This window comes from Larus michahellis, chromosome 3, assembly GCF_964199755.1.
Source record: "Larus michahellis chromosome 3, bLarMic1.1, whole genome shotgun sequence".
NCBI classification, from domain to species: domain Eukaryota; kingdom Metazoa; phylum Chordata; class Aves; order Charadriiformes; family Laridae; genus Larus; species Larus michahellis.
Window position 1 is genome coordinate 14,133,439 of NC_133898.1, and position 14,794 is coordinate 14,148,232.

Consider the following 14,794-nt stretch of genomic DNA (forward strand, 5'->3'; position numbering starts at 1 on the left):
TCATCTTGTCCAGCCCTCTGCTCAAGCAGGGTCACCTAGAGCAGACTGCCCAAGATTGTGTCCCAACTAGTTTTCAGAAGAGACTATCATGACTGATCTTTCTTCACCCTTCAGTTTCATTTACGTTTCTACATATGTCTGTCACCTATTTTGAAAATAAGCTCCTGAAGCTCCAGGAGCATAGAACAATACGGGAGAAGACAGCTGGCTTCCTTCATCTCTTATTTGCAAGATGCTTCTTTGCAGGGGAAGGGAAGTCCATAGGAGCAGCTATAAGACTTTTTTTCTTTCCCTTTTCTGTTCCACGACTGTCAGCCCTGATACACCAGCTGGTGGCTGCTCTGTAGCTCCCTAGTTGCCTTTTTTGCCTGCTGCTTTGTGTTCAGACAAGCAGATACGTAACAACCTAATGGTGTTTCTTTTAATTCTATTACTGATAATTAGTAGATAGCAAAATGTTGCCCTTCTGCACAAAAAGCCCTTTGACACTGAAAAATAAAGACGACAACTGTAAATCATTTACATGACACTTCTGTTCTACAAACAGGTGACGCATTCATGTTACTGTTTTTCATCATTTGCAGTAAGATGGCTGTAGACGCATTATTGTATCATGCCCAATATAAAAATAGAACAAAGAGACCCCGATCTCCCAAAATCTTGTAACCTAGAAGACTTCAAATAATAAGCAAAGAGAGAAGAAGTTGGATCACAAAGAAATAAGACAACACAAGTTATTGGGACAACATAATAGCCACAGTTAACCAGCTTCTTAGCTACAAACAGACATTAGAACCAGATTTCAAAATTAAGTCTTCAATTAATTGTACAGCTTCATCTAACTGATAGAAAATATACCTGATGCTTTAGCTTTCCGAAACTGGAAACCTATAGGTTTATCCCATGCTTAGTATAGACCAGCTCCCCACAAACAACAATCACTTCTGAGTCAGAGACGAGGGCTATCAAAATTTCTCTCCTGAATTAAAAAATACCAGGCAACCATCTCCAGAACAGATATATTAATTTGTGTTTTCTTTCTAGTAAATCTGTATCTTCTTCCAACCTTTTGCAAAACCTACTCAGAAGCTAGAAATAAACGCACCATGAATCCATCTAGCATTTTTAGAATATAGATACCTTCTTGAATGCTTGGCTTCTGTGGCATTTTGAGAATACCTTCAGGATGTGGTTTACAGAGTCCATGGAAAGGCCCTAAGTCAAAACACTCTTGAAACAAGGAAATATTTACTTGAGAACATAAGCTCATGAATCCTACTGCAGTATCACCATCCTGAAATATAAAAGCAATGTCACACATATGTAAAAGTTGAGCATGTGACTGTAGGTCAGGACAAAACATTGAAGAAAAAAATTGCTGAAACATAAAAGTTAGTGTTCCATCTCTGGGTGCGCATAATAGAAAAGTATAAAGGAACTATTTCAGCAAAAGTTAACGATCTTTAAGGAAGGAAGCTCTTCAATTTTTAGTACTATATGCAACTTTCTGCTGAAACGCACAATCAAAAAAATTTTTTTTTTCTTAATACACATAATGAAAGCCTCCTTTATACACATAATGAAAACTCAGCGGCTGGATTTGTATAGCTGTTTTATCAGGCTATCAGCACTCCAATAAAAATAATAAGAAAAAAGTTTAATTTTTTCCCCCCTCAAACAACAAGTGATTGTTTGTTTGCCTTGTTTGCGTAACCGAACAAAAGCTGGGTCGCTGCAGTTGTCTGGCTGCTATGTAATTTTAGGCCCAAGGCTCAGCAGAGGCTGATTAACCAATCCATCTACCATATGTGCAAAAAGAGGTTGCCAGCTTCATTCTCTGCAGGGAAAATTGGCATCTATCTTGGTTCGCATGGAGGTGTCTTTCCAATCTGCAGCGGCAAGCGTAAACTATGAGGGCCTGAAACACCTTTTGCTGGTACCATATTGAGCTACAAACGTACAATTGAAATGTATTATTTATAAAGATAGCCGTTTGTAATGTGCTATTACACTAATGGTTTATTGTTTCCCATTTGGCTTCCAATGGTAGTGATTACATGTTAAGGTTGTATAAAATCATTTGCTATACAAAGCAGACTTCTGGAATTAAGTAGGTTATGTTGCTTATCAGCTTACAATACCATGCACAATTACTAACACATGAAAATATTAACAGGAATTTTCAGCAGGATAACTATTACCACCTCTTTCTTATTTAAATTAATTCCTGGGTTTCTGTCTTCAGTTCAGCAAAAATCTGACTGCCTGAGCCAGGAGATGGAAAAAATCTACAGCATTTTTAACTGTGAAAGTATTACTGGCTACTAGTTTTCATATATAATATTAATTTTCACCAGCAATGAAAACTGGTTATCTGTAATACAAATGTCTAAAAAGGCAACATGGTTTCTTAAAGATGGTCTGTTCCAATTACTTGAAAAGAATCTACACAAAATCCACAGTGGAGGACATTGGGTGTGTGCAGATCATGAATTCTACCTTCCAAAAGTGAGCTTGTTCTTTTTATTTGCTGAGTTGTGATGTGAGCTGTCACTCACATGTGACATCACTAGTGTTATGATTATATAAAACCGGAGTTCATGGCAAACTGACCTCACAAACAACAGCCTGATTTTCTTCATCTTGACATTCTAAGAGATCAGCACGGAAATATTCACTATAGGTTTCTTTCAGAGTCTCACTCTGACGTGTCCAGATTGGCATGAGATCCTCATAATCTTCCAACCTACAAAAAAAGAGATCAGGTAATGTCCTAAAGCTCTGCCATTAACAGGTCCTGATACTTCTGTTCTAGTCCATTAGCATGTGGACAAATATTACAAATACCTGACCCAAAGCCTCCACCCAAAAATAAATAATTTCACCTACGACACGTCCCCAATGCACACTGGGAGCCCCAGCACCAGAAGACAGACAGAACCACTTCTAAAAGCGATCACGACCCAACTGAGCGTCTCCATTGGGCAATCCAGACGTTATCTTTCCATAACAAAATATGAGGGGAGCCCAGTTGAAAATTCTCTCTAAGGCACCTCAGGCCAGGTGGACCTGGGCTTTAGGCCTCATTTAAAATAATTATATTCAGTGAGCCCAATCATCAGTTGGTTAGAGTTGGCAGAGATCTCAAAAAGCAACAACAGTGCAATTTAGGAAATCAGTTATTTTTTTTAAAAAAGAAAATAGTGCCCTTCTGTATGGGAGAAACAGCACTGAGTATTGGCTAGATTACTGTTATTACACACAGCAGTGTGGGAGTCACCTGGCAGAAATCGAGCCATTATGCCTTTGTAAGGTCAAGTTAATGCTCCACCATTGAAAAAGATACAAAGGCCAAAGTGCAATTATTCTATCCCTCTCTCTCATGAAAAGCTTTCTGCATAGGTGGGAACCTGCTGCATCAAGGCTTTAACTGCTTCTGCTACTCCAGTCCGTTCTCCATGCTGCCGGTGCAGAAGCTGCCCAAGCCAATTTCCAGTCAGTCCAAGTTTCAGCGTTGGATTTGTATGGGCCCCATACTGCATAGATTTTTATTTAAACAGGCAACAGAGACTCTTTCCCGTTAAACCACTTAAAAAAAAAAAACAACCCACGTTAATTCTTAACCAGGATCAATGTAAATCTTAACAAGAAGCTTCAGTGCTTTTACCAATGCAATGAAGGAATTCATTAGCCATATGTGCTGCGATCATGTCATAAAGTCCAATGGCAAACCAGCTCTAACACAGAACTGCTTTCAATAAGACGATGAAACCTTGTTTTTATTTATCTACCTGAAAAATGCAAGAATTAAGTGGTCCAACCAACAATTCTGCAACTAAAAAAGTGATGAGAAAAGCGGGGCTGTAAAGAGCTGTCAGAAGTAATGACTTTTACTACTGGACTGTGGAGTGAAGAAAACCCTTTCTCCTCAGGGCCCTAAGCAGATTGCCACGCAGTTATCACACACACAACCACGTAAGGAGAAAGAGGAGCCCCACAGGGTAGGGGAGTTAAATAAAGAAGAGTAAACAAGGCGCTTGTCAGGCTTAGGAATACATTTACGCTTACTGAAGGAAAACGAGACCCCCACAATCGGCTCCTTGGAAACAAGAAGTTGCATCCTTCAGTCACAGCGATGGACAGCTGCCTTGGGAGCGTCAGCGTGAGCCCAGCACCTCCACCTTCTGCAAATGGCAGCCTGCGCCCGCCTCTTCGGAATACGCTTCATCTTGGTTATAACACTTATAACAGAGTTCGACATTTTTTAAAGGCCCCTCTCCTCACGGATAGCTGCGACCGGCACCTTAAGTAGCAGCTCGAGAAGACCCGCTGCTGCCTTCTGGGGCCGCAGCCCCTACGGCACGGAGACCGTGCCGCACACCCGCCGCTGCCCCACCGCCCGCTCCCCACAGGCGGCGGGCCGGCCCCGAGCCGCACGCCGCCGGTTACCCGCTCATAGGGCTGCCCCACCGCCCGCTCCCCACAGGCGGCGGGCCGGCCCCGCCAGGCTCCCGCCGGCGGCGGGTCTCTCCTGCCCCCTAGCGGCCCCCCGCCGCCACCGACACGCGGCTGCCGGGCAGGGCGGGGAGCGAAGGCCGCGGCTCCCGGGGAGTTTGGAGACACGGTCGGGCTGCGAGCGGGAAGGACCGCAGCGGTTGTTTGGGTTAGTAATCCCGTGTCCCAACACTGCCGTAGCTGTGACCGATCCTTCGCAATACAACGGCTTTATATATCCGTTACTGGTTATCCTTTCCTGGGATATCCTTTCCTATATCTCCCTAAAATAACGTGTCAATAGAAGAAATATTTTTAAAGTGTTCTCTCTCCTTTTTTTTTTTTTTTTTTTAAAGTCTTACATATTGTACAAACACGTTTCTGAAGAAAATTATCAGGAATGATTATCACTTTCCTTAGTTTTAAGAAAACGTGTGTTTTGCTTCAGGTTCCTATAGCTCAAGATTCTATGTGCTTGTATCTAAGTACTTACACCTGTAATTTGGAAATCTTAGTTCTGCATATGCGGCAAGTCAGAAAAACAAACTAAACTGATTCTCATTTCCACTGTTTACAACCTTACAGTTAACCCAACTGGGCCAAAAAAATTCTGCTTGTAATTTTATCAAACATGGTCTGAGTTTCTAAGTACTGACCGATTCTAGCATAAGACTGAAGGACGATATTTAGGTGGAATCTAGATGGTTTTTGCTGCTTGTGCACATCAGAAGGAATGTGACCTTCTCCATAAGATTACCTTTCTACGAGGGGCCGGTACCCCCTTTTATTTTGAGGTGGTTTCTGCTTTTTTTTTTTTCTTCTAATTCTCAGGCCATCTGTCTGAAAGCTCTCTTCTGACTTCCGTTGCTCCCATTCCGTTGCTCCCATTCCATTGCTCAGTAGGGCTGGGAACAGCCCTCCACCCTCAGTGCTCCGTGGCACGGCCAGCCCAGAGGGCCGCTGGGTGGGATGGACAATCCGGGGTGAGCACCCCTTACATGCGCCTTACTAACAGCAGGGCGAATAAATACTTAACTTGGGACCGTCAGGATGTCCCGAGTCACAGCGCTACTTCATCCGCCAGGGGTTTTAAATAACTTAATTATTTTCCTGAAGGGCAGTTGCCAGATTCTTTCATACCGTTTTAAGTTAAGAAAGCCAGCTTGAGAAAGCAACAGAAATTAATATCATCACTGAGCACTCAAAGCCAAAAACAGCTGCGAGGGGTGACAAATTTCCAGGCCCCACACTTTCATTCTTTGTCACTGTTTAAGTCTTCATTGTAATAAATTGCATACAAAAAGAAAAAAGTACGGAAAGTATAACACACCATCCATCACTTTTCTGTAGAATTAATTCAAAAGATGCAACTAAAATGAAGTTCCAAGAACAATGAAACCCTGTAAAGATTTAATATATAAAGAATGTGAATTACAATATAGCAAAATAGTAGTCTTCCTCTTCTTTGCAGGCAGTATCTCAAGGGAAAAGCTGCAATAAGGTTTTCTATTACCAGACCTTCACTACTTCAACACAATTAATTTGTATAGCAAATCTGATAACGTGTTATGAAGCCTCAAACAAACCAAACTAATTTAGGGCTAAAGGAATGAGACAGTACTCTAATTGAAACCTATTGTTTGACTTGGGTAGGTAATATACACACCCCACCTCCAAGCAGAATGGGTTGCTGATTGCTCCGAGTCCCTCAGAGCGTTCTGCTTTCTAAAACACGACGCAAGGCCGCACATCAAGATGAGGAGAGCAATTCTGCTGGCTCGTGGTATCTAGAGAGACTGACCTCATGATAGCGGGGCTCCACATAAGCCCATTCATCTCCCTGCACACTAGAAACTGTAGGAACAGAACTATTTCTGATTTCTGCAGTTCACCACTAGCACCATAGTCTTTAAAAAAAGAAAGAAAAAACAACAAACAAAAACACAATAGATTTTTATATTAAAAACACTACAAAATGTCTAGGCTGTGAGAACAAGCACGATAAAGGCATTCCAGAGAGCTGCAAGTTTGTGAGCTCTCACATATACGGTACAAACCCAAGAATGACAGGATCTAAAGATGAGAAATCAGCACGAAACTTAAATATAAAAGCTTAGTGGACTGCGTTCTGGCACACTACCGATTTATTTCACATTATAAAAGTCAGCTGGAGAATAACTTCAAAATTAATGGTTAAGCAAAGTATCAGTTTACAGCTTCTTTTTCCCCCCATCTATAAGCAAGGGAAGAGGGAACGGAGATTACCCTAATCTCCTATCATTGACCCAGAACATGTTGCTAGGCAGGTGGCTGGGGACAACTTTCATGATAAGTCTCTAAAGGGCTCCACTGAACGTTACTATGGATGCCAGCAAAGTACAAAGGTGAACACAGAGGAAAAGGAAAGGCAAAGTATCTACTGCAAACGTAATTTAGCTTATTCAGAGAATCTCTTGATAGACAATATTAAAGTATGAATTTTGTATCACCAGATACTGTGCAATTTAAGAGAAAAAAGTTTCCTAGTTAGTTTTCTAATAACAATAAAAAAAACCCCAAACAAACTAGAGTAAATAATTTTAGTATTCATAACAAACTACAGAAGTCCCAGGCAAGATGGTGTCTCTTATGTGGAATATCGGTATGGCCTACATGACATTTCAAGTCGTGTCAAAAATATTTCTATTGATAATATCCAATGGCCATCAAAAGAAAGAATTGATTCAAATTTAAATAAAAAACAGACATAATAGCTGGAATCGAGACATATGGAAAAACTTTAAATCCTCAGTAATTAATTCACCCACTGATAACTTCTCAGTATGAAGGTTCATTCACTTACTGATAGATGGTAGACAACTCATAAGAAGCCTAAAAATTGTAGATCAATTTAGCATGCAAATAATTGTGTAACATATTGAAATATCCAAACCTATATCAGGATGGTGTGAAGTGGTCAAGGTCAGGCCTCTGTCCTTTTTCTTAAAATGCTCAAATGTCGAGCGACAGGATATTGCAAACGTTGGCTAAAACTATACGATAAAGAGCACAATCTGCAGATTTGTTTCAGGCCTATTTGGTAAAATTAAATATGTGTAAAACATCTCCCCGAGAGACGGGCTTCTGTCAGAATCCAGTCCGAGATGTCAGAATGAATTAACCCATAAACAAACAGGTGTGGATTTACCAGGCAGAGAGATATGCCTAATGTGGCGTTACCATCTGTTAGCACTGGTTGATCCGGACCCACACACACCTCGGTATCGTATGATACAGTGTCCCAGCCATGTGCTCATCCCTAAAAAATTATTTAATCATAATCCTGCTACGTAACCACAGAGCAACGCTTACATTTAGCATTAACAAAAGCAACTCCAGAACGAATCAGAATAAAATAAAATTATTACTTCATAAAACATTACCCTACACATACTCTTCCCACTGTGAAGAGGAAAACAAGTGAACCAAAAGGCGATAGATACTAGTTATATTTCAACCACACTACGGGGAAGCGTCTGCACAGCCATGACGGCATATATGGTCCAGCAATCTACACAGAAAAACATAAAGCCCCATTGGGACAGAAAGTTTGCACTTCTCATTTACTGTACACAACACTGGCACAAGCCCAGAAAGCTGTGATTTGGCACAGGCAGCAGAATTCAAATGGCAGGAAAAACCAGAGTGGTAATAATAATCAACATACAGGCAGAGATCAATAGGCAAGGCTGCCAGAGAAACCTGCATCTCTGCCTGGTATACACTGCATGCAGCTGAGCAGAGAGGGAAGAAAACAATAAATCAGAGTTTAACTTTTTAAATGACATTTATGACTGGAATCCCCAAACAAGAACAAGGCCGTGTTAAAGGCACATTGCATGAGCATGTCATAAAGTCTTTGCTCCAAACTGCACCCACTGAAACAGACGACATGATGGAAGGAAAAGGGTTACCCCATTATTCTCTGATTCTCTCTCACCAACACTGAGGAGGCCTGCTCCCCAAAACACAGGGAGAGTGAATGTATGAAGTGCTTTTGCAGAAAAAACTGTGGAAAAGACAAAAAGAGGATTACTCTCCGTATCTGAAGGACTATTGGAACTAGGGATTCTCTGCTATTATTTAATTATTTTAGATAATAGGCCTTCCTATTTAGAGTTTGCTCAACTGGTCAGAATAGAACATAACAAGAGAAAATGAAAAATAAGTTGGAACATGCTCAAAGAGACCTGGAAACTCTATGCACTCACTAAAATACACAGCAATGCAATTAAGCCAGACGACTCACAGAATAATCATCATCAACAAAAAATGTGTTCTTCCTATAGATAGCAACCTAGTTTTACAAAAAACCCCCAACTGCTCTTGTGACAAAGTAGAATAAAAACAGCATAATCACAGAACTACTTATTAGGTTATCACAGAAAATCACAGCAGTTTAAGATACTGATGCTGTAAACCAAAAAAAGAAAATTCTTCAAGTTAACCCAGGCAGATCTGCTCATAAAAGTACAAGGGAGAATCTGCATTACCTTGCTTTGCGAATGTACAGCTGTGGGTGATACCAATGTCTGGGGCACACAAGCAAGGTAAAGTTTTTATCCACTACTGAACCTGGAGCGGTCATCATCTTTTCAAAGACATTTCCCATGTCTGGCTCTGTGAACAACAAAAAACTATTAGGAGCAGCAGAGAAACTTAATGATTTAACCTTTTAAATCATCAGCAAAACCGTTTGAGGAAAATGGAGTTTTGAACTTAAACTACAGATGGCATAATGCTCTAAGTCTTTTAAGTTAAGCAATGAAACTGACATGGCAGTAGTGTAAGCATGTGGAAGAATTGTTACTGGATTAACCTGTAAATTAATCCAGCACTCCAAACATGAATAAGCTTCAAAGCAATCAGAAAACGGGAGGATCAAATCCCTATAGAAATATTAGTCTTATAGCCAATATGCCTATATGCCACTGGAGAACCTCTTTTTCAGGACTGTTATGCTGATGTTTGTTGCTAGGGTGGGTTTGACAAAAGCCTTTATTCAGGTACTGTTTTCTGCAGTTGACACACCACTAGGGAGTTTTTTAGCATGACTGGAACTGAGATGTCTAGAAAATGGCATATCAGAAAAGGTTCCAGTTCACTTCAAGGAAAGCTCCAAGCAAAAACCAGTCATTAAGTAGATGCCTGGTTTATTAGCCTGAATTCAGGACTGAAATTCCAAGTCAGGTGCTGTTCTCCGATTAAGATGTGTGTTCTCCGTCTTTGTACCTCTGCTCTAAAAGAAATGATCCTAGTTTCCTTCCACGTCTCCAGCATCCCTTCCAACCCTTGCCAAAGCATCCTCTCCCCACGTCGTACTCTCTTGTCTAAGTAAGAGAAAGTACCTGATGTGACTGGTTTTGATGTATGGGCAAAATGCCTGGCTGACATATATGAATTTAGGTATGTGTATGCTTGTGAATACACATATATATATGTGCCAAGTGGCCTATTGGTCATTGTCTCTCAGAGTATAAGCGCTGATTTCAATCTCAACTCTATTCAAGCAGAAATCTTCACAAAACTTTTAGGAATTTATTTCTGAGATCTTTACTCCTGTTTGAAATCCTATCCGTTTTCGGCAAATTTAAAGACTGCAGGAAATGGACAGACTGCTGAATGGACTGCTGGAGCAAACATGTAACCACATAAACCTCTTTTACAAGGTATGTCCATTAGAGGATACTTTAAGATTGTGTTTTATGCATGTTTAGAGAGTGATAGCTGTTCTTAATATTTAAAAACAAACAAACAAAAAAAGCACCCACTAACACAGTGCATATTAATGATAATGAGATTGTGCTCATATTTTAAGAACAAAATAGTATTAAATTCTTACCTAAATTCTCATCAGCTGGTATGAAGAGAAGTATAAAATGCAGTTCTGGTACTGTGATAAAAGCTCTCCTGGACAAATAACGTAACTGTATTCAGACTTTCATCATTATACCCATCAATCAGATAGAGCAGCTAGTCTTTTAATTTACAAAATTTTTTCTCCAGTGACTCTAATCTTCCTTCATGAGTCCACATGGCTCAAAAATGAAAACATTTTATTTATGACAAATAAGATCTTGTGAAATTAATCTGAGCATTTTTTTTACTGTTTTTTTTCCCCCCCTACCTTATTTCTCTCTTAATTTCCTAATCCTTAGATTTCAAACATCCTCCTTCTTATATCAGTTCCCCAGTGGTGAAAAAATTAAAGATGCCAGATCTCTGCTGGCAGATCTCTGACCTGGCATCTGGATGAGCTGGCTTGACATGACAATGTAACTGTAAATTCAACAGCAACAGCATCAAGTGCAATTCACTGCTGATGTAAGTAGACTGAGTATACCAAATAATCTGAGCGATAGTTATATTTGAGTACTGAGCTAACACAGTAATATATTGTGCTGTTTGTACTGTATTGTTTTGCAGCCTTACCATGTAATCTGTAGCTACCGAACTACCAATAGATTACCTGGTAACAAGTGTATTCCAGAAATATCTACAGCTTTGTAAGCTTCCTGCTCAGTCATGCACTTTGATTTTTACAAGTGGAAATTTAGGAAAAGGAAATCAATCTGCCTTGCAAATGCAGTACTATTTCTGTGGAAAATTACTGCAAAGATACAGCTAAACATCAACACTGTTTGGGAAGCGTACTTGGAACTGTAACAGCTTGGTTTCAAAGCCAACAGCGCAGATTTGATTAATACAAGGTTATGTTTTATTACCTTCCGAGACAGTTTAGAGAGCTATTTAATTTTGATCCAGTGATTACCTTAAGGCATTTTTAAATTCCATAGCCTCTACAAATGATGGTAGAAGAGCGCACATGCTTCAATACAGAAAGTTACATATGAACTCACCTAAAAATTTCTTGGGAACATCCAGCTGCATAGTCTTCTTTTGCCACAAAAAGATGCATGAACAATGTGTTCAAAGGCTACAAATTGAGGAATGAAAATCTAAACACCATGCAGCTAATATTTGTTAAGTCAACCCAAGTATTAGTCTGAACATTTATTTCCAATATATATGATCTGTGCTCAAAACGAGTAGCTTCACATAGATAAGTAACTTCAAAGCATGTGGATAAAGTTATGTGATTAAAGGACTTTTTTTTTTCTAATATCACAATTTGTGCTTCTGTAATATTTTTGATTTACACTCAAGCTTACTATTGTTTGACTACAATATGCATAAATCGTTTCATATTTAACAATATTAATTCCAGACTAACAGCATTTTAATTTAACCACAACAATTAACAACTAAATCTTAACAACATTTAATTTAACATTTGGCTGATAAAGACATTCTTTCTAAGTTTACAAAAAAGCTCACATACCTCTCATACTCCTAAAATGTTTTTTCTTTAAAAGAAGTAAGAAAAATTACAAAGTCTTAAGATTACATTTAAATATCCAGGCAGAAACAGGGCAGACTAAAAGACATCTCTATCCTATATGCCTCCAGTTAACCTAGAAAACACTAGCAAAGGAAGACCCTTGTGATGGAATGGAAAGGGCTATTAATTCAGCTGTTCTCTCCTGCCTGTTAATTCCAAGTGCTGGGCCAATGAAGATCTACCTGTAGATGAAACATTTCTACAAAAAAATATTTTAAATGGGAAAACTTAAGGTCTTCTAAATAGTTTAATATTCAACTAAAACATCATAGCTAGAGTCACCAATAAATTTCAGCAATTTTAGAGCAAGAATGATTTTAATAGAGGTTGCAGTATGTGGACCAGCACAAAGACAACAGGCTATTGTAATGAATAAACACCAAAAGCCATTTCTAAAAAAAAAAAAATGAAAAAAAATAAATCAGACGTTTCTTTTTTGTTCTTTAAATGCAGAAGAAAAGGGAAGAAGGAGGAAAAAAAGAATGTTTTGTTCTTGAGGTCCAAGAGGAGGCAAGATTTGGCCTGTAACTGTTTCTGAATAGTGATGGTAACCAGGCAATCCTGTAAAGCATCTTCACTAATTAAATTCTGCACAAGTCAATTCCTAGTTAAGACCTTTAAGCTATTTTATCATTTTTGTACTCTAGGATAAACACTTGTCAACTAGACCTTTACGAAATCCTATTTTCAGAAGATCTCAGTTTTGTAAAGCACATCTGCATGGATTTAACCTGCAGTTAACCAACGGTATCTCCCCTAGTTATAACTCGGAATAGGTTCAGTTGTTTTGTCCGTGCAGAAGCATAAAACACATACTGAATCTTCTGTACATATTTCAGAAAATAATCTCCATTCTAGAAAAAGAAGAGCTGTTCTGCTCCTTGTCAACATTCCAAAGTACCTTTCACTGCTGTTTATGAGTAGTAATTCCTAACATGCTCAAGTTATCTTTTTTTTTTTTTGGTCTTTTCTCTTTGTATGCCCCTGCACTCCGAAGTCAGCTGCAGCTTTGCTGCAAGAGATTGTCAAGTAGGGTGCCTGAGGAAGCACTTGCAGAACTGACAGCACAGCATAACCCAACAGGAGCAGCTGCAGCTGCACAGTGAATGAAGTGGTTGTGCCTGCAATATGCCTGTACACAAAGTACTGTTCAAGTGACAAAGAAAACAGATTACAAGAAAATTACATGGTGGGTGTTTTTTTTCCTATACTCCCTTTGGCTGTAATAATTTTGTTTCTTTTAATGGCACACACAGCATTTTCAAATACAATTGCTGTATTTGTCAGTTTTTCTGCAAGCCCTTGCTTAACGTCACCCAGAACAACATTGAAAAACTGATGAACAAACTGTCTAGAGAGAATTTCAGTACTACCAATACCTTATTCTGGCACGCACTGCCTAGCTTTTGAGTGTTTATGGTTAACATTTTCCATCTTTCCTCAACAATCACAGGATCTAGTTCATAGATGGACAGCATGATGGGCAGCATTTTAATCCTGAACTTTTAAATGCCTATTTCTAGTCCATAATTCTGAAGAGTAATTCATAAACTTGATGAAGGAGCCTGCATGAAAACTAGCACCACACAGAACACAGCGCAGCAATCTCCACACCAGCACCAAACAAGCTTACTCGAAACCAAGACACTCATGTCAGCATGGTCCTCCACCCAGTGTAAGTCACCATCCTTCAAGTACGGGTACACTCCCTGTCCCTTATTCCTTCTCTGAAGACATCAAATTTGCATTCAGTTCTGTAAAATAGCAAAACTTTATTCCAAAAGGTGAGAAATGAGGGTTCCAGTTCCCTTACAGTGAAAGGGACCTCAGAGCAAGGAGTCTACCTCCCCAGTAAATGTTCTTAGATAACACTAGAGCTGGACAAGTTTTTGAATCAAAAATATAGGTGACAGCTATGATTCACACTATGCTAGCACAATGCATCAGACGTGTTCTGCATGTGTCTGGCAAAGAAAGGTCTTGCATTCCCTAACTGCCATCCTTACAGTTACCTTCACTTACTGTAGTGGCAAAAGCACAGGTACTCATGAACCTCTGAGCACCTGTGGGCTTAGTAACGAACTGATGATCACCTTCTACGGCCTGAATGCTTCAAAACTACATAAAATAGATTTTTAGATGCCTATGCATATTTTTAATACCCAAGCCTTAAATGAAAACTCAACTAAAAATCACACAATTTACTTACAGTGCATTTATTGTTAATGTAGTTTTCACGTAAGAATGATTCCCAATCAGACTGATCAGTGACATTCCAATTTGGATAGTCCAGAAAAGCAGCATGGCCTATAACCTCATTCTTCTCATTGCAGAGTGTCAAAGCAAGATTAGATTTTTCTCTGTGAAAACAGTTTAATTTTGGAGAAGGTGAAGAAACTACACAAAGAAAAGTTACCAAGCGTGTTAGAATAGCAAAATTAACCATGTTCAAAAGTGCTCCCAGGATCAGGTCTCAATAAAACTTCATTACCCACATCCTAACTTGACATATTGTTTCAATTCCAAATATTTGTTTACTGTATTCTGACATTATAACAATTCACATGACTTCTCAAACCCTCAATATGAATTTGATATGCAAGACTTAAATGCTCCCTCTTCTTTGCATGTTTCTTCATCTATATTTTTAGCCCAAATAGCCGGTATCCAAGACACTTGCCATTAAGTGAAGTGGAAGAAAACCTAAGTGACCCATCAGCATTTGACACAGTCTGTCTCTGCTGTTCATCACCGCACAGAAAGATGAAGCACAGAAGGTTCATCACTATCTCCAGTGATGAAGATATTGTAACAAAAGACTCCTACAACTACCCATTTCTGCTAAGGACATTGTGATGC

General features: G+C 39.3%; 1 protein-coding gene across 5 annotated transcripts in view; it reads right to left on the bottom strand.

The window, feature by feature from the left end:
- Positions 1 to 14,794, bottom strand: part of CFAP61 (cilia and flagella associated protein 61) — a 122,009-nt gene that overhangs the window by 103,928 nt on the left and 3,287 nt on the right. For 4 of the 5 annotated variants that reach the window (XM_074578697.1, XM_074578698.1, XM_074578699.1 and 1 more), the window contains 6 exons: positions 14,145 to 14,295; positions 11,394 to 11,470; positions 10,376 to 10,443; positions 9,027 to 9,153; positions 2,614 to 2,746; positions 1,141 to 1,294 (listed from right to left, as the gene is read on the bottom strand). In XM_074578697.1, coding sequence (XP_074434798.1) covers positions 1,141 to 1,294; positions 2,614 to 2,746; positions 9,027 to 9,153; positions 10,376 to 10,443; positions 11,394 to 11,470; positions 14,145 to 14,295 — 710 coding nt within the window. The remainder of the gene's footprint in view (positions 1 to 1,140; positions 1,295 to 2,613; positions 2,747 to 9,026; positions 9,154 to 10,375; positions 10,444 to 11,393; positions 11,471 to 14,144; positions 14,296 to 14,794) is intronic. The other variant, XM_074578700.1, reaches the window with a different exon arrangement.